The sequence below is a fragment of the Grus americana genome, chromosome 6 (assembly GCF_028858705.1).
Source record: "Grus americana isolate bGruAme1 chromosome 6, bGruAme1.mat, whole genome shotgun sequence".
Taxonomy (NCBI): Eukaryota; Metazoa; Chordata; class Aves; order Gruiformes; family Gruidae; genus Grus; species Grus americana.
In genome coordinates, this window is record NC_072857.1 from 2,346,727 (window position 1) to 2,366,124 (window position 19,398).

A 19,398-nucleotide genomic window follows, 5' to 3' on the forward strand; every position below is an offset into this window, starting at 1 on the left:
CCCAGTCTTCACCACTTCCAGGGGAAGCTTTTAAGGGCACGTTAGAACAGATGATTGAGCTCCAGCAGACTAAAAGATTTGGCTTCATGTTGGATGTAATGATTATTGAGTTGTGATTATGTTTTTGGATGCTTCTTGTTACTACACAGGTGTTGTACAAAGAGAGCGTGGGGACTGGAACCCCCACTCCTATCACTCCAGAGATGGAGAGGGTCAAACGCAATCAAGAAATCTGTAGCTCGGTACTTTGCTAAGAAAAAAAAGTTCCCTTTAACTCTGTTTAAAAGAACATTTTAACAGTTTTAATAAATGGACGTTGTAACACTTGTTCCAAAATAATGCCGACCCCAGCTCTAAAGCAGCTTACATAGTGATTACTTCTTACTCATGTCTTACTGTGGTTTACAGTGGTGCCTTTAACTTGTTACAGTTTTTATTGGGTTTTAAGAGTGATTTTAATGCCCTATTCTAATTCTAAAAACACTTAACAAACTCCACTCATTTTCTCTGCAATGCTGACATTCTTTCTTTTTTTTAAGATTATAATTTACATATGCATAACATCCTCAGCCCATCAATATGGTGGTTTTGTGGTCACATTTTTGTAGCACTTACACTATTGATTACGAGTGATCCTGTAGTTAAAAAGCCAGTATGCCAAACCCTGCTTCTCTAGTAGAATATTGCTAAAAGTGCCTTCTTTTAAAATATATATAATACCTAGGACCCTGAGAAAATAAATACAAGAAAAAAAGCCTTAGGCTTCAAATTTGTCTACAGATAGCTTTTTATTTATTGTTGCTTTCATTCTTATGTCTCATAGGTGTTGTATAAAGAAGACATAGGGAAAGCAACCCCAACACCTGTCACTCCTGAGATGGAAAGAGTCAAACGCAATCAAGAAATCATTAGCTCGGTACTTGACCAGGAAACCAGTTCTTAAAGATCGGAATGAAGTGTTTAACCTAACTGCAGCAGTTTTAGTAATCTGTGCTTTCTAACTGTAAAATGAACCTGCCATGTAGCATAAACCTTCTGCCTCTGTGCTTACAAACAAATCGTAGTATCTTCTCTTTAACGCTGACCGAAGCAGAATTTTGCTAGAACTAGGTCTGACCTTTTTTGGGATGAATATTGTTTCTCTGCAATTTTTTTTAACCCTTTCTTACTACTGTTGTGCTTTCATGTAGAGTTGATTCTGTACGGAGTCCCTTTCTGCTTCCTAGTAGCTCAATGGCAAAGTGACTGTTGCTTCTGTCGGGGACAGAGCATGCCCCAAAGCTAACCCTTTCTAAGTGTAATGGTTCAAAAGCTGCATTGTATGTTGGTTTGGTTTTGTGGGTTGGGGTTTTTTTGGTGGTGCTGGTGCCGTTTTAATGACATTTGGATACTCCCTTGTATCCTGTAGGTTTTGTACAAAGAAAATGTGGGGAAAGTGACCCCAACACCTGTCACTCCAGAGATGGAGCGAGTCAAACGCAATCAAGAAATCATTAGCTCGGTACCTTAAAAAAATAGATTCTTTTTTTTCCCTTTGGGCTAATATTTTAATAAAGTAACATTCTAACTCCCTACTGAAAGTTGATTTTAAAAAATAGATTTATTTGTTTCTGCAAATTAATCACTCCTAAAATAAAATTACTTTAGTGTTAACAGTCTGATCCAGAGATTTTTAGGCCTGTTCTATAATTCAGTTTGTATAGCTGTGGGCTCTATCCAGACAACATCAAGAGTTCAGCATCCCTTGGTGAAGGTATTCCAGTTTATCTCTCTATGCTTAATGTGTAAGCTGTCACTGGTTTTTTGTTGTTTTTTGTTTTTTTTTTTTTTAAGGGGTATTTGACTCTAGTGAAAACCAACCAAACAAGAAACTCCAACAAATCCCAGCTCTCGGACCCATGTGAGATTGTAGTGCTGTGCCAGGTGACTTGGGATGCCTGAAACAGAATGACACAAAAGGAACGAGACCATTCCTGTTCTGAACAGTGCAGCAGGGAGAGCTTTTAGGTGGCCTCATGGACTGGGGAGATGTGTAGGTGTAATGGTGCAGTGGTACCACACACCACACTCAACACCCTTCTTTATTTGGCTGCCCGATGGCAGTGTGGCAACAAAACTCCCTCCTCCCTCCCAAAAGGGTCACAAATTGCTTCGAATACAGATAAAACAGTAGGTAGAACATTTCTCAAATAGTTCTCTAGGCAGCTTCCCTGAGCCTATGGAGCCATCCTTGTAGTTGCAGCTGGATAGAGCCCTTCTTTGTTAACCAGAAAAATAACAAGCTTTTCTTTTACAGTTTCTTTTTCTTACCCTGCCTCACAGCAGTAGATGTTTGGCTTTTGTGCAGTGCTGCATATCATAATCAGTCCTGACTTTTTTTGAACTTTGATAACAAAGTAATAATTTGTGTTCAAATCCTGTTGATTTTGGGGGGTTTTTAAGATACTGGATACATCTTCTGTATCCCACAGGTGTTGTACAAAGAAAACTTGGGGCGAGCAACCCCCACACCTATCACTCCAGAGATGGAGAGAGTCAAACGCAATCAAGAACACATTAGCTCGGTATTGTCTGGAAGAAGTAAAGGGGATATGATAGAGAATTTTTTTTTTTAATAACTTAAGTCTGCCTGGTTTTATTTAACCCTCTAATTTTTTCCCTCAAACTTAGAAAGTCATCTCTTAAAATTCTAGTACTTAAAAGATTATTTTTTTTTTGTCAATTAACTTTTTAATACTATTTTCTCCTCTGACCTTTTTTTTTTTTTTCTTTCCTAATGGATGGTGTTTACTCTAAACCCAGTAACATTGCAGTTTTTAATTTGTACATTTGTGACCTTGAGTTACTTTGTGATCTGTAGGTTGTATACAAAGAAGGCTTAGGGAAGGCAACCCCCACACCGGTCACTCCAGAGATGGAGAGAGTCAAACGCAATCAAGAACACATTAGCTCGGTACTGAAAGAAGACAACCACCTTATATTAAAAATAACCATTCTGAAGAAACAGTCCACTTCTAATTTAGCCTTATTTTCTCAGTTTTTTTCCTTATTTTTGCCCATACTTCCCTTTGATTTTTACCTTTTGCTCTAGCAAATAACTTTTTAGATGCTTTATTTCCCAAGATCTTTTCTACCCCTGCAGTGATGAGTATGCTTAAACAATAACACTCTTTACAGAATGATCTATGAATTATTCCAGTCTGATTTGTGGACACCTTTTTGTACACTGTAGGTTTTGTACAAAGAACACCTGGCAAAAGGAACTCCAACACCAATGACTCCAGAGATGGAGAGAGCTAAACGCAATCAAGAAAACATCAGCTCGGTATGTTCTAGTCAGCCACTAAATGAAAATACATTAAAAAGTAACATTGCAATCCCTCAAGTCCTTACTTGAATTAACAGTGCAGATGTTAACCTAGCTACCTAGTCTGGACCTATGAGGTAACCATACTAAAATTAAATCCTTTAATACTTGCTTTTTTACTTTCTGCTGCAATTGAGTATTCCTTTCTGTGTGATTAACTGCTTTGGGGGGTTTTTAAACAACAGTTGAATTTCAACTAATATACATTGCCTTCAAGTTACCTAGAACATTATTATAGTGTTACGTTACAAGGTTAAACAAGTTAAGGCTCTTTTAGTTAAGGAATGTTTGGGATCAAGTCTAGCACTGTCTATGTCTCATACAATTACGAAAAAGAATTTTGCTTTGCCTTTTAATGTGATTCACCAGCAGAGCTGCTCCTTTTTTTTTTTTTTCCTCCCCTTCCTTGCCATGTTGTGTCAGTACAGCTCATTCCTCATGATGCTGAAGTAGTTTTGTGCTCTGTGCTCACTTCCTTTTTCTCACCTGGCAGGTTCTTTATTCAGATAGTTTCAGAAAACAAGTACAAGGCAAAGCTGCATATGTACTGGATACACCTGAAATGCGGCGTGTCCGAGAGACCCAGAAACACATCTCTACAGTAAGAGCATTTATAGATGTAGTTTTTAGCTTGGCAAGTGATTTTTAGTACAAACATTACCCTGTCCCTGAGACATTCCAGGGTGGCAGCTCAAGGACAATGTACATATACCAAGTTTGGTTACTAAAAGCTAAAGGCACGAGGGACTGCAGGAAAGGCACAGGCTTTCTCATTGTACTTTGGAGGGAGAAAGCAAAAGTTCAGCAGTGCACCCTCTCTACTGGACACTCACGTGAGGTAAGCAGGGATAAAAAGTACTTGTCTAAGCTACAGAGCCCAACCATTTCCTTTTAAATTGCAGGTGAAATACCATGAAGATTTTGAGAAAACCAAAGGTAGTTTCACACCTGTAGTTACCGACCCCATTACAGAACGTGTGAAAAAGAACATGCAGGACTTCAGTGACATCAGCTACAGGGGCATTCAAAGGCGAGTAGTGGAAATGGAGCGAAAGCGCGTGGACCAGGATCAAGAGAATCTCACAGGTGAGCAGGACCTAGGTTTTATCATGGCTTGAGTATGTCATTTACACAAAGCACAAGCTGACCTTGCAGAATTGTTTTATTTAAGCTCAGCCATGGCAATTCAAATTCATCGTGACTTGGAGATCATGTTTTTGTCAAAGCCCATTTTGAAAGTGTTCTCTTACAGCAGCTGCAAACTCTCTGTGGTCTGCCTCTCCCATTCTGTCCAACTTGATAATGTAATGCTAGATTTTAATTTGACTTCACCTCTGTGCATATTAGAGAAATACTTTAGCTTACTTGATGCAGATAAATTTATTAAAAATAGCCTAAGCTGTGCTATAGATTTGAGAAATACAAATCTATGCAATACTGCTTGCTCTTATTCTGATACGCTTTTACTCCTGTTGAGGACAGACATGTGCTGCTCAAGCTCTCTAAAAGTTGCTTGAGCTACAGGTTCTCCCCAGGAAATGCTATTTCTCTTGCAGGTCTTCGTGTGTGGCGCACTAATCCCGGGTCAGTCTTTGACTACGACCCAGCAGAAGACAATATCCAGTCCAGAAGCTTACATATGATCTCTGGTTTGTTCCACAGGCTCTACTATTTGTGCAATAGGCTTTATACTTGTGCAAATCCAATCAGTAAGACTGATGGCTTGGGGATACTAAAGTATAGCTTGTGCAAGAATGCAAGTGCAGGCACTGTATTAAAAACAACAGGGATATAATGACTCTGCCTTTTTCAGTTGAATTTCAGCATGGTGGCTGCAAAATGCTTTTTAAAAGCCCTGGCCACTACCATTAAGTAACTGCAAAACCAGACTGCAATTAATTCACACACTTTTTTCCACTGATTTTGTAAAACAGTCACCAATTCTGCTTAGCATCCACAGGGCCTGTGTGAGTTTTCTACTCCCTATAAGCACAACTGCTACATGGTTGCTAACAGTGGTAGACAGCTTTGGGTATTTTTACAGAATATGTATGTGTGTATATGTAAAGCAACCTATACTGTGCATATACATATTTATATTTATAGACGTGTACTTTTAACATGTACATCCCCTTACAACACAAAGCCACAACTTGGTTCCCACTGCTTTCTCCCTGCAGTCCAAGCCCAGCGCCGCAGCCGGGAGCACTCCCGCTCTGCCAGCGCCTTGAGCCTCAGTGGTGGCGATGAGAAATCCGAACCCTCGGACGGTGTGGACCAACACTTGTCCTACTACAGCAATGGGGGCTTCTTCACCACAACTGCAACAGGTAGGAGAACGAACATGCTATTTATTCCTGGTAAGTACAAACAGTGTCCAGGCTATCTGTCAGAGCCATACTGCTCACGGGTTTGTGTCCAGTAATTCCATTTGCCAGGAATAAGTGCAAAAGTACACCTGCAAAATGTTGAATTACAGACGTAACCAACAGCGGTGAAGTTGTGTTTCAGTAGGTAAAAGGCAGATTTGACCCACCTAATGACTGGTCTGTGATCTTTATTCATAACAACTCTAACCCTAGTGCCAGTTCTCTAACAAACAATACAAAATCTATTTTCCTTTTGTAGTGGGCTACAAACATGCTAAAACCATAGAGCTACCCCAACAGCGGTCATCATCAGTGGCCACCCAGCAAACAACAGTGTCATCGGTTCCTTCTCACCCATCTACTGCTGGCGTAAGTAACATCGATCAGTTGTATTAAGGCACACACTCCTGAGGTCGCTGCAGGAGTTGCTCTGGCTGCCTACCAATGGTGCACAGCCCCAGAGGTCAATAGCTGATGGTGCACGTGCGTCACGCTTCAGCTGATCTTAGTCCAGGATTGAGTCAGTAATATGCCACCATGCTTCCCCCGGGGCTGAAGGTGGGATGGATTCATGGGGTGGGACAAACCTCCACCTGCTCTTGAAAACTTCTAACACTTCTTCCTACTCACGAGTCGTAGAGCAGACATAGGACAGGGGGTATGGTGGCATCACCTTCCCACAGGAGCTGCTGGGGGCAACACCTTAGAGCTAGGGCTGGAGCTATTGCTCAAACCAAACATTTTGTGATCTGAAACCAGAAGACTTGTAAGACCAGCCAGATAACTGCCATCACCAGTACTTTGAGGACTGAAATGAGCCTAAACACAACTTGCTCCGAGCCTGCTCCTACATTTTGATTCTCAGCAGCAGCTCTCAGTGATAACAGCAGGGCTGTAACTGTCTCTTTTTTTTTTTTACCCCCCCCTCCCCCCCTTTTTCTTAAAACTAACAGAAGACATACCGGGCCATGTACGACTATATGGCAGCTGATGCTGATGAGGTTTCCTTCAAAGACGGTGACACAATTGTAAACGTACAAGCAATTGATGAAGGCTGGATGTATGGGACTGTCCAGAGAACCGGCAAGACCGGCATGCTGCCAGCCAACTACGTAGAAGCTGTTTAAACCAAACCACGCCCTTCCCCAACACGTATCTGCACAGGAGAGACACTGGCACTTCTCCACATGTACACCTTAGAACAGCCTGTAATACTTTTTCCAAAGTGCCTTGTTGTCTTCCATGCTGATAGTGCCTTCTGAACCATGATGTCAAACAGAAAAAAGTAACTGCAGAGCAAAATACTCTTGAAACAGCCTTTCCAAACATTTTTGAAAACCACCTGTAAACACACACTAGGCATTGCTCACAAAAACTGCATTTCTTCCCAATGTCAAAAAAAGGGTTGGTTTTTTTTTTTTTATTTAGAAGTCCAGTGCCTGGGCTTTCAAACACTCCAGTGCTACACTCCACCCCACAGCAGTTTAACTAGTTCAGTGTCTCTGAACTTCTGTCCACGTACTTCAGACTAAGAGTACCACCTATCACTTTATTCATTCTCCCATAACAACAGTATTTTTCTGGACTATTCTAAACGTTTGAATATATTAATTTCTTCTCCATATAAGCAACATTTAAGCTTAGTATCTCAAACCAACGTTTAGCTGGGGGCACAAAAGCCTCTCCTGCTTGCTGAGCTCTTGTGCATGTGTTTTTCATGCAACTGTTCTGGGGTCAAAAGCTGTTAATTGTAAATTAGTGACTAAATAAAGCTGATGTTTCTGCAGTATATTCAATGCATTTGTTTACTCACGCTGAAGAGCAGAAATCGATCTCACAACAAACTGGCTTTGTTCGGAAAGCAGAAGTCGTCAGAGGGCAATAGAGGATGCAACAGCCACCACAAGTCAAACTGTGAGGGGCTGTGACTGAACTGGATGACGATTTCATCCCTGACCACAGTGGTCATCTGCTTCATCTACTGCAGCATCTGGCCCCAGCCGGTCTCCAGGAGAGAGGGAAATAAGAAATCCACACAAACTGTGTGCAAGACAGACTACAGATTGAAAACAAGTTAACAGTAGAGGGAGCTGCAACACTAACTTGGGAGGGCTTGTGTTGAAAGGGAAGACACAGCATGTCCTGGTGCACACAACCAGCTTCAAAGGGGAACTCAAAGCAGGATATAGGATGAACTAACACCCTTTGGTGCTGGCAAAGATGTTTGACACCCTTTTGAGATGCCTTAGGGACATCCTTATCTGCACGGGTCACAGGAGTTGCACAAACCGAGGAAGGCAGAGTTGAAACCAAAATAACGTTTTTGTTATTTTGCAAAAAACCTACAGACAACTAGCACTGTTCACATTCTAGCTCCAAGACATCTCTTTGTCCTGTTCATTTTCTTCACAAGATATATGAAGAGGACAAAGAATATTTAGAGTCTTGCTGACTAGATACCACCAGGTCCTTGAGGACCGACTCGTTCCTACCTCAAGGCAGGAGCAACACTGACCCTTCCAGTTCCCTCCCAACCTTGTGAATCCAAAGCAAAGCTGAAGGAGAGCTGAGCAGATCTGAAGGGAAAGAGAGAACCCCAAACCACAACATTAACAAGTTTGGGAACTATTTTCTGGTTTATTTGTCCATGTGTAAGTCCTAAAAACTTCTGCAGCAATTCCTTTCAATAAATGTCAATTTTGATAGCTACAGTACAATATATACACACATCAGATTTCCAGAGTAAAACCCGAGAACTCTCTCTGAAGGTCTCTGAGAAGCAGCAATGCATTCCATGCAATTAAAACTCAAAGTCATAAATTATTAACCAACATTTGCCATTGTAAGTCTGTACATAATATACAAAGAGCTCTTGTCAAATCCATTCCTTTCCCCAAGGAAAAAGTCTTTTCCACCGAGGGAGAACTGCTGCAAACAAAGAACATGGGAAAAAGCCTGAGAAGTTTTGCAAAGTCTTTCGCCTGTAAGAGTACATTTCATTATCAGCTACTTAGTGAGATTCTTACAAAAATACACGCAAAAATAGATGTCATCCAGTTGTCAAACACCAGGTTTCTGGGTTGTTGCTGCCGTAAGGAATTCAGCAGAGCTTATCTCAACAGCAAACAGTGCTGAGGAGAGAGGTGCCGCCTGACAGTGTCAGCGCTGGAACGGAAACAGCCAGGGGCAGCAGCTGAGCAGAGCCCAGACCCAGCTCCTACCACACAGCAAGAGTTTGCAGCAGTAAGAACACTTCGGATTTGAAAAAATAATTTAACTACTCTGGTGGTTTGGTTTCACAGTCTTTGCTATTGCACAACTTGACCAAGTTTTCTTTCACTACCTGAAAGAAATATGCATAGCAATACAGATACCTCTTGAGGGAATCAGCAATCCCATGACTTAGAACAAACACACACAAAAAAGAAAAAAAATCCCACAATAGATTTTGCTCATGTAAGTGTTAAAAAGTCTTTTACAGTACAAAATGCACAGTTTAAGGAATAATTCACTGGTAAATAAAGCAAGTGTTGGGGAAAATTGTTGTAACAAAGTCCTCCTTACTTAGAAATGATAGGTAACTAATCAGAACTTTCATGGGGTGGTGATTTCCAGCGGGACTGCAGATTTTTCATGATACAGTTTGTCATGCCAACAAGTTTTTCTTGCATCTCAAAAAGTTGGCTTCCTGAGTAGCTGTGAAGATCCTCAGAGGTCAGCTGAGCAGCAAGTGCATCGATTTGGCTCATGAGATCTGCGGCGGGCTGCTCATTTGTATTCAGGACAACTGGTTCCATCAAATCTGAAAAGGAAGGAAAGGAGGGCAGTGCAGTCTGGCTTTAAATCCAAGCAGAATTATGTTGCAGAGGAATGTTACAGCTTCTTTTGTACAAAATAACGCATTTAAGCAGTCTACAAAGTATTTGTTCCACAAAGTAAGAGCTTGTGGCAAAGGCACCCCTCAGAATGCTACGCTACCTTTCTTGTGGTGACTTCCCTTACATTTGATCACGATTGCACAATAAAACTAAGGACAGAAATTAAAGTATTTGATCATATTTAGATACTGTCAGTGTCCTTCGAGACATGTTATCCCAAGAAAGTCCAACTTTTAAACTGGACAGGTGAAGAGAAGTTACTCCCAAGTTCTTTGTTCTCCCATCAACCAAATGCTTCAAGTATCTCATAGGAAGAACAAACACCGATTCCTCTGTTTGAACTATCCGGCCAAATGCCAAAAAGGAGAATTCAAATAAAGATCTAGGCGTCCAAATCCAAACTGGGTATCCAGGGAATCACCCCCCCCATCCCACCCCCTCCAGATGAGGCACCGCTTAACTATCTCTGCTTCGTCTTGCTGGTTTCTGTGTGCGCCCAGAACCACAGCAGTTACTATGGTATTACACGGCTCAGGAGACATACCTGCTCGAGATTAAGGTATTTAGAGTATTTAGAGCCCTGCCTAATTTGTTCTTCACATGCTTATGCAAGCTCATCTAGGGAAAACCAGCATCTTTCCCTCAAAATATGTAACAAGTTTTAAAAAGCCACTGCTACAGGGCTTCGTGAAGTGGCTGACTCAAACACCCATCTAATGCTATTAACGCTCACTCTCAAAAAAAAAAAAAAAATCCCCAAAACTCCCAAGTGTTCCTGTCAGGAGGGAAGGAAAGCAGCAATACAGCAGAAACATCCAAATCCTAAGCAGAAAGCCAGCAATAGGTACCTGTTGCAAGTTTTTCTTCATCTACAGAAAGAGATTTATCCTCTACATTATTTATGGGCTTTTCTGCATCTTCAAGTGCAACGATTTCCTCAAATCCTCGAGACTTTACCTGAAGATTTTTTGGGACAGAACGAGATGCATTTTCAGAGAGAAAAAAGTAACATTGCATGGTGGGACATGTTTTTAGCTCATAATAAATACAATCATTATTCCTGTTAGTAATATTGTAACCAAGTCTTCTGTACCTTGAATTCCCACATTACTTTAAAACGTAATCTCTACCTGTCAAAGTGCTGTTTCTAACGGAGGGAAAAACTCCATCATTCCTCATGACAGACATTAACAGTTTGTTAGGCTAATACTGGCTTTTTGCGTACTAAAATGAAACTTTACCTGTTGCTCATGGTATCCTCTAAGAGCTTTTTTAACATTGGAAACTTTTGGAGAGCGGATGGGAAGAGTTTTGATTTCCAATGCTGTCAAAGTACTCAGATCACCCACTGTCTTAATGTTCTTTGCTCGAATGAGCTGCCCCAAACCTCTGGCGCTGAAGCAGGGGAGAAAGAAAAATGGGTTATTATGCAAGAATTTGTGTGCTCTCTGCCTGGCGGGGTGGAGCAGAAGAAATCTTACATGAATGCCAGTTCACATGCACCTAAGTGTAGGAAAACCAAAATTGCTCCTGGGTGCAAGCTTTTCATAGTCTTACAGAAAAGACAACTTGAATTATTCCAAAATAGTTAAGTCTCTCCCCACCAAACCAACCTCCCTCCTTTTAAAAATGTGACAAAAGACGTCTCTGAGTCATCACATTCTGCATCATTTGTTTTTGTAGGTTCAGTAAGAATTCAGTTTCTATTAAAATGTGATCTTCAAAAGCCACAATCCACTTACCATATGTTTGATGTAATCTGAGGTAAAATGACATCAACTGGTGCTTTGCAGCCAGCTAGGGCCGGATACACGCATTCTGTAGGGCAAGGCAGTGATTCCTTTGCCATTTCCGTAATCTTGAATAATACAGGAAAATCATTAAATTAACTATCACACAACTGAATACAGGAGAAAAAAAAAATAGAAGAGATACATGAACCAAAGCACTTCTTACTAAACACTTCTTTGAGCTCTTAAATTTAGGGTTACGAGATCCTGGGGACAGAAATCCTTTGGTTGGAGTGGTAATAGGCTGGATAGAAAAAGAGGAAAAAATCTCTCTCAGGATCGTAGGAATTCAGTTAACCGTAAGATTCTAGCTACCTAGAGATCTCAGAGTGCGTTTATCTTCAGAGAGTAACACAATGAGTCAGGCTAAAGCAGTTACAACTATTTCTTACGCTTACTGATTCTCTGCTCTTACAACTGTTTGCAAGTTACTATGAACATACACTGAAGCAACGTTACCTATGATAAATGAGAAACACAAGTACTTATGACATACAGAAAATACGTTAACAATTAATTTACCTTAGCCTGGATATTAGATAAAATTTTAAGACTTCGGGAAGATGGTGAAGAAGAATGGGATCTAACAACAGGACTTCTCCTATCTATGTCATCTGCCAGTCCTTCTTGATAAATTGGGTTTGCAAAAGAGACTCGACGAATCTGTTTTTAGAGAGAAGGAGTTTTTATAGAATGAACTCAAACCACCACACGCTGGTGAAGTCAGTCTGACGAGACAAAATAGCTCAGTTTGAAATAAGTCATTAAAGTCCTGAATGACATGGAAGATGTTTCACCCAAGGACAGAAACCACGGCTTCCTTGTTACCAACGGAAACATTAAATGCATTTTGTAAAAAGCTGCTCCAAATCCAGTGGTAAGACCCCAACGTGTGTACAGAGGTTCTGCAGAACATCTGCTGCACCGCAACCCAGGCAGCAGATTAGACCCTGGCGCACTGTTTCGAAAATGAAACTCCCCACCCTGAGCCTCCGGAATGCGAGGCTGTCAGTGCTGGGACATTGCAGAAAGAAATCTGTAAGCCTTCAGCTTCAGCATAAGATCACTTAGAATGAAAGAATAGTCAATAATTGAACATATTTGCAACTCCTTTACGACAGACATGGTTACACATCCCAGTTATGAACTGAATGAATTGTGAGTATCACAGAATGAATCGCATCACATTACCTTATTAGCAGGTGAGAGGGAATCATCATCTTGATTTCTTTTTACACCTCTCTTTAAAATACTTGTGGATGGAGAAGCTGAAGGAGACCACGTGCAGCGTGCCTGCATACCATTAGGGCTTTCATTAACTAACACTAAAGAATCCTGATCTTCCAGCTTTTGAGGTGAATCCACACTGTTATTTTCTACTGCGTTTTCTTTGTCTAAGGCCACGTTTTCAGGCACTGTAATTTCCATCTCCACTAATTCCTCCTTCATCTCTTTATCTTGAATAATGCAAGTCTCTCCTACAGCATTCTCAGCTTCTTCATTATCATCCCGATTGCTTTCTAGCTCATTCATCTGTATTTTCTCAGGTTTGCTAACAACAATCAGTGCCTCAGGTATCTCCTCCAGTTGTCCATTGTGACTTATTTCCTCATTTTCCGTGGCTGGTCCTTCACTCTGACTCCCTGCAGCCAGGCAGCTGTCACCAGGCTCATCAGAAACACGCTCAGACAGATGCTGCTCGGCTCGGTTAGTGTCATCAGCAGGTTCTTTCCTTACCACTAAGGAGTCAGTAATTTCACCTGCTACACACTCTGGATTCTCTAGATCCTCCTCCGCTATGCTACTTCCTTGCAGGTTATCTGAAGACGTTCTCTCTCTTTCCAAGATAAAGGCACTGGGTTCCTTAGGAGGATGTAACGGAGTACTCATTGCACACGGTGCCATGGACAAGCCCTCGCCAAAATTTGAATTGCCAGACATCTCCGATGTATTGACAGACGTCTGAGCTGGGCTGGCTGGGGGCTCGCTCAGCTCAGGCGTGTTCTCTGGTTTTGAGTCAGTGAACGACGTTACTTGCTGCTTTGACTTTATACAACAGCACTCACAGTTCCTTAGTCTTTTCAGCCTTTTGCTTCTTTTGCGCTGACACTCGGATATTTGCAAAGAGGATAGATCCCCGCTGGAAGCATTTGCTCCAGGCACATATTCAGGCAGAGCAGTTGAACAACAGTCCTCTGTGTGTGTTTGCTTCTCAACATGTTTGTTTTCCTCTGCTGCTTTCAAATCTTGATCAGATACAGGTGGGTCGGTGAATGATTCCATCAATGTATCACTCTTGTTTTGTTCCACATTTGCATCCTGGCCCTCAGGTGAACTCTTTGAGCTGGCAGATCCCGCAGCTTTGCCTTCATCTGTAGGAGTTACTTGGTTTTGCAGGTCACACGGTTCAGATGTCAATGCAGTATCTGTGCTGACCTCACAGCTTAGTTCACCTTTATTTGTTTCCAACAGATTCTTTGTTTCATTTCCCTGGGAAGACACCTCATGGCTACAGCTTCCTGGCTGTAGATCTTTCAATTTACCCTCAAGAGAATCACTTGTATTTTTCACTTTTGCAGATTTTTTCTTCCTTGTGCTTTCTTCCTTGGTCTCAGAGCCATCAGCCTCTGAATTTTCTATGCTGGAAAGCAATCCCTGGGAAGCTCTTCTTGTGTGGTATCGCGGGCGTTCCAACTTCTTCTGACCGACTGTATTCGAGCTACAGTCTTGACCTTCTGTGCCATTCTTCAAGTTGTCTTCTGACTTTGCACTTTTGTACACTTCCTCATCGAGGCCCCTTGGAGCAGGAGACTCCTTTGAGCTCAAGTCCTCTGCAGCAGCTCTCTCGGGTAGCTTGCTTTCTTTTTTATTTGAACTTTCTGTAGTTTTCCCAGAAACTGCTTTCTGCTTTTGAGATATGTTATCTTTAGCCTGCGGCACCTTCTTTTGCCCAGATTTTTCCTCCTCTTTACGTCTGTCTCTCTTTTGGTGGCCATCTTCCTTATCTTGGCCACCTGCTGGACTTTCTACAGTTTCTGACCGTCGCCTTGAAGAACGTCTCAGCATTTTCTGATTAGGAGACACATGTGGAACCTGACTATCATCACCTGTTACCTGGTCAGGTGGCATGGTCATCTCTGGGGGTGTATTTTCTTTAGAATCTGTATCTAGTGCCTGGACCTTTTCCATTTCTGCTATCGTATCTTCAATTTTTTTAATTTCTACTTCTGTAGAATAGAGAGCTTGGGACTGAGCAAGGAGAACATTTTCCACGTCTTCTATTGTAGAAGACAGTTCTGGACTATATTCCATACTGCTGGAGGCAAAAGACTCTTGTGCACTTTTATCTTGTTCTGACCCAATTAACAACTTGGACTGCTTATTTCCTTGGTGCTCCATCTTACTCTGCCTGCGTGTTAGCCTTCGTATCGCAGTAAATAGCTGTTCAGGCTCGGATTTTGAAGACTTTTTATTTTCTTCTCCAGATTTTTCTGGTTTAGCACTAGCCTTGCAGACATTTGTATTTTCCTGTTTACTTGTCACAGGAGCACTCGCAGCTGTCTCTGACAAACTGCTTAACACTGAAATGCTGAAGGGTCTGTTCTCTGAACTACCAAATTTCTCCAGCGTAATAAAAGACTGTCGCCGGCTTGCAGGCTGCGGTGTCCCAGAAATTATATCACTTGATGTTGAACTGTTGCTGACATTTGAAGTGTTTTCACTCCCTGCTAAGGGCTCCTTTGAAGCTGTTTCCACTGCACTTTTTTCTAACCCCTCTCCAGCAGATGGCTCCTCCGGAATGATTTCAGCTGTATCCCTTTTTGACTCTCCCTCACTGTTTAAAGCTGAGCTCTCTGCTATGTGAGTAACAGACGACTCTTTCGCACAGGCAGCGTTCTCAAGAGGATTATCTGATTTGCAGTCCTCTGCGACTCCATCTGATTTGGTGGTGCATCCTTCACTCTCTGCATTTTCTTCCTGTCACAAAAATATGAACAGCAAAGTATTGTAGTTTTGCTATGAACATAGTATTAAAAAACCAGCTCTGGTGGAACAGAAAACACCACACCCACAAGGTTTTTCACACCACTCTTCCTTTAAATTATTTTATTATCTGTCCTTCGGTGGTTATAAAAGACAAGGATTTTTATCTTTTAATCTCAAAACATGAAGAACTGCAAAAATGTTGTATTTAAGTTTTGCAGAAGACATTAAGAAACCTACTGCTGAAACAGTTTTTATGGGAAATCTGCTGCATTTTACCTACTGTCTGTTCATACTAGAGCTGATCGAGCTAGCTGTTTAGCCAACTCCTCTCCAAAAGTGAATAGATCTATATTTAGGATTTACAACTTTCTCCCCCCCAAAATCTGCTATTTAATGCCCCTCAAGCCCTCACAGCTTCATCCAAAAGCAGGTCAGAATGTGCAAACGTAGCTAAGCTGTTTAAAAGCATGGCCCACGAGTAATAGAGAAATCAACATTTTTTTTAAAAAGTCACTTTCACTTTTAAAAGCAAAAGGAGTTCCAGCAAAACACGATACATGCCAAATGCATCTGCCACAGGAAAAAGGTGTTAACGGAAGAGCAGCCAACAGCATTACGATTCCTAACACAAAGCTAGGAGATTAAACAGTTCTCACAGCAGCACTGCAGGAAGTCACAGCAAGTCTGCACTACTGCTTTTGGGTACTTTTTTTTTTCCTCCCAATAAAACATTAGTCAGTGGTAGCATATACACATGACAGATCCCCGAGTCCCTATGGTACCTGTAGCTGTGTAACAAAACAAATATATCCACACTAAAACTAATTATATAGATGGTCCCATTTTGAAATTATGTCAAAATGCTTAATGATTGGCCCTTCCTAGTGTAAATTACATAAACAGAACACAGCACAAAGAATGCTGCACTGGTATTACATGCAAACCTGGCGACGAGAATTAAATACAACCCACAAACACTGTCAGTGTATTCTGTAGTCACGGAGCCTACATCAGTATTATTCAGACGTGGAAAAAATAAAACCAGCCCAAGAAAATGAAGATATTCTCAGAGAGTTTTACAGATCAATTGATACAGAGAAAGGAAATTATTCCTGTAAGCCAATACTTTGGGGGTACATTTTTTTCACTTGAAGAGTTTCCAAATCAATCTTAAAACCATATCATGGCCAGTAATCAAAGAGTTTTTCCATTAATTACTAGAGTTACTAATATGAAGGAAACATCACTGGTACGGTTATAATTCTGATATCTTAATTACCATTAGACAATGAGAAATTACCTGAGGCTTGTTTTTAGTATCTTCTTTTGCATTTTCTATTAAAGATGGTTTTCCCCTAAAACAGAAGTTACTTTAATTAGCAGTATAGCAGAAAAGGGGAACACCTTTAACGCATACATTGGCCATCTTTACTTACAAAGAATCTTCCTGGCTTTGAGTATACTGAGAAAATAAGGCAGTATCTTGCGACGTGTCCAAATTGTTGTACATGGCAGGAATACCAACTCTGAAACAGACCCAGAAAAGGTAAATCAGACTATTTTTTTAAAAAAGAAAAGGACAGGGTAGTGTAACGCATTCATAGCGGGAGAGCAGTTACTTGTGTGGATTGGATTGAACTTCCAAACTCTGCAGAGCGCTCCAACCACAAGACGCATCCAAGCGGGGACCACTGCACACAAAGCAGGGCAGTGCTACCGACCAGGCTGCGTGACTGTACGCTCCGCTCCCTGCTCTGGGCAGAAACAACCTCACACTCCAACTGGCAGAGCGAACTGCAAAGCAGACGCAGCTCGTGCTTTATTTCCTTATTTCAAGGCCAGTATTTTCGGTTGTGTTACATCTTTTTTGATTTCAAACATGCTTTTGAGGAAAAAAAGCTGTGATTGGGATCCCACTCAGCAAAGAATTCATTGATGCATGCTAACTATATAATCCAGCCAAGTTCCTGCCAAGCACCACTGTGAACACGCTTTTGTGAATGGCTCTGGTAGCCGCCCATGTACAGAAAATACTCTAATATTTTATCTTCTCACATGAAAAGCAAGGAAAATGTAAAGATTCCTTTGCAATTAAGGTGAGTCTTGGGAACATCCTAATTTCTGATATGCTGCTGACATAAGACTTCTCTTCACATTTACAAGTCTGTCCTTCAGATCAGCTAAGAAAACCCTTTCATTTCAATGATTTAAGAAAAATGTTTGCTTCCACTTCACACTGCAAGAAAGAGTCATGAAGTAAAAATGTAAACTCCAAACATAGAATATATTTAATCAAAATAGGAAATGCAGATCAGAGAATAATTTGGTCACTTTAAAAAAGTAAAGCAAGGAACTTTGTTAGCTTTAAACTTTATAACTTGTATGGAAGAGTAAGACTTAATTACCTATAGTAGTCTGAGATATAGGAATTGAAGTTACATCAATTTGACATACTCAATGTAATGACATATCAACGTGAAATTTAAAACAGAATAAATTACAGACCTCTTTGACCTAAGTACTTCTTTTTGATGTTCTGTCAATATTCTTGCTTTCGTTTCTAGAGGAATAAACACAAAATCCACAGATTTCTCCTCTTCCAGGAGTATCTCACTTTTAGTCTTCAAAGATGAAAATTCTAGTTTCAGCTACAGAAAGGAAAAAAAAGCTGGATGAGAAACAAAATAGAGGAATTGAAAGTGTTTTCATAGTTCACATACTGCCATCCTAAATGGAACAGTTCTCAAATAACCACAGTTCTTTCAGCATGTTCATCGGCACAAATCCCTCAGCAGGTGTCACGTTTCTTCGTGATTTTTCCCCCAACACTACCACCTAGGAGAGGTTCTGCCACCCCTCTGCCGTGCCCTGAGGAAGCTTCTGCACCTCAGCACGGTTATTATTTACTGTTCCTGCCTCAGTTAGTGATTCCTTAAGAATACAGCGGTGACAGACCGGAGCACACAGCACAAGTCTGCCACAACCAAGATCCCCCTCAACACCTGAGCAAGTCACAACCTGCAACCAGAGCAAAGTGTGAATTTTCAGTCTGGTTGCCACTCCTCCCATCCATCAAGCAGCCTTCCATGATCCTTACAACTCAGCAATCTGTAAAGTTATCAGAGAATTTTAACAGGAAAATTTAATTAAAGTATGCTATACAGTGTACCATTGAAAGGAAAATATGTCAGCATCACTAAATGCTTTAATTTTTCCTGAGAATTTACAGCAGCATACCAGATGTTCTGCTGCAGACTATAATGGATTTCATTCTATGACGCCTGTCTGTAAACACCTTACCTTTGCAGATGTCACTTGCACATTACTGGACTTGTCTTTTACTTCGTTTTTTAGTTCACTCGTCTGTGCCAATAGAGAGTCTCGTTTTTGACCCAGCTTTACTTCCATTCCACTTATCTTCGCATCCAGCTGTGAATTTTCCATCTATTGGAATAGAAATACACTGAATGCATTGTATGGAAAAAACCTCCAAGCTCCCAAACCCAACCTGAGATGTATTAAGTTCTACGACTAAGTTGTCCCACACTCCCATTTTCCTCTAAATTACATAGAGGACAATTTAAAAAAACTCATTATTTCAAAGAAGCTAGTAGAAGCCAAGATTTAAAATGCATGAACTGTTAAGAACCAGCTCAGTCTTATGACAGTGATTACCCAGCATAGTTTATCATCCCAAACGTGAAGGCCAATCACAGTAAAAATCAGAACTGACCTTCCCACTACCTTATGATGTCATACACAATGAAGCACCTGTTGGGGGTCAACAGAATATTTACCGCATCAGAGAACGGGCCGCTGTACTCTTCAGCTATCTCGATGCTTTCAAAACCAGGCAGCAAGAGCGGAATTTTCTTTTTGGCTCGGCTTAACACAGATCTGCTCAACAAAACAGAATTTTAAACTTATGGAGAGGGAAGACGTACACAACAAGACCAGCAGATATCCCAGCTTGCACAAAAAGCAGAATACAAATGGTAACCAGAACA

At 41.1% G+C, this 19,398-nt stretch overlaps 2 protein-coding genes across 32 annotated transcripts in view; one reads left to right on the forward strand and one right to left on the reverse strand.

Annotated features, from left to right (window-relative positions):
* NEB (nebulin) overlaps positions 1–7,525 on the forward strand; it is a 130,945-nt gene extending 123,420 nt beyond the window's left edge. For 16 of the 29 annotated variants that reach the window (XM_054829697.1, XM_054829701.1, XM_054829699.1 and 13 more), the window contains 12 exons: positions 150–242; positions 824–916; positions 1,409–1,501; positions 2,472–2,564; positions 2,861–2,953; positions 3,233–3,325; positions 3,861–3,968; positions 4,270–4,453; positions 4,924–5,016; positions 5,548–5,697; positions 5,996–6,105; positions 6,690–7,525. In XM_054829697.1, coding sequence (XP_054685672.1) covers positions 150–242; positions 824–916; positions 1,409–1,501; positions 2,472–2,564; positions 2,861–2,953; positions 3,233–3,325; positions 3,861–3,968; positions 4,270–4,453; positions 4,924–5,016; positions 5,548–5,697; positions 5,996–6,105; positions 6,690–6,863 — 1,377 coding nt within the window. In that variant the 3' untranslated portion in view covers positions 6,864–7,525. The remainder of the gene's footprint in view (positions 1–149; positions 243–823; positions 917–1,408; positions 1,502–2,471; positions 2,565–2,860; positions 2,954–3,232; positions 3,326–3,860; positions 3,969–4,269; positions 4,454–4,923; positions 5,017–5,547; positions 5,698–5,995; positions 6,106–6,689) is intronic. The other 13 variants (XM_054829702.1, XM_054829709.1, XM_054829721.1 and 10 more) reach the window with 5 other exon arrangements.
* An 834-nt stretch (positions 7,526–8,359) lies between these two features.
* Positions 8,360–19,398, reverse strand: part of RIF1 (replication timing regulatory factor 1) — a 34,587-nt gene continuing 23,548 nt past the window's right edge. For 2 of the 3 annotated variants that reach the window (XM_054830100.1, XM_054830102.1), the window contains 12 exons: positions 19,189–19,288; positions 18,692–18,835; positions 17,897–18,039; positions 16,828–16,917; positions 16,692–16,746; positions 12,596–15,382; positions 11,927–12,067; positions 11,571–11,648; positions 11,357–11,472; positions 10,856–11,009; positions 10,463–10,571; positions 8,360–9,538 (listed from right to left, as the gene is read on the reverse strand). In XM_054830100.1, the coding sequence (XP_054686075.1) occupies positions 9,318–9,538; positions 10,463–10,571; positions 10,856–11,009; positions 11,357–11,472; positions 11,571–11,648; positions 11,927–12,067; positions 12,596–15,382; positions 16,692–16,746; positions 16,828–16,917; positions 17,897–18,039; positions 18,692–18,835; positions 19,189–19,288 (4,138 nt within the window). In that variant the 3' untranslated portion in view covers positions 8,360–9,317. The remainder of the gene's footprint in view (positions 9,539–10,462; positions 10,572–10,855; positions 11,010–11,356; positions 11,473–11,570; positions 11,649–11,926; positions 12,068–12,595; positions 15,383–16,691; positions 16,747–16,827; positions 16,918–17,896; positions 18,040–18,691; positions 18,836–19,188; positions 19,289–19,398) is intronic. The other variant, XM_054830101.1, reaches the window with a different exon arrangement.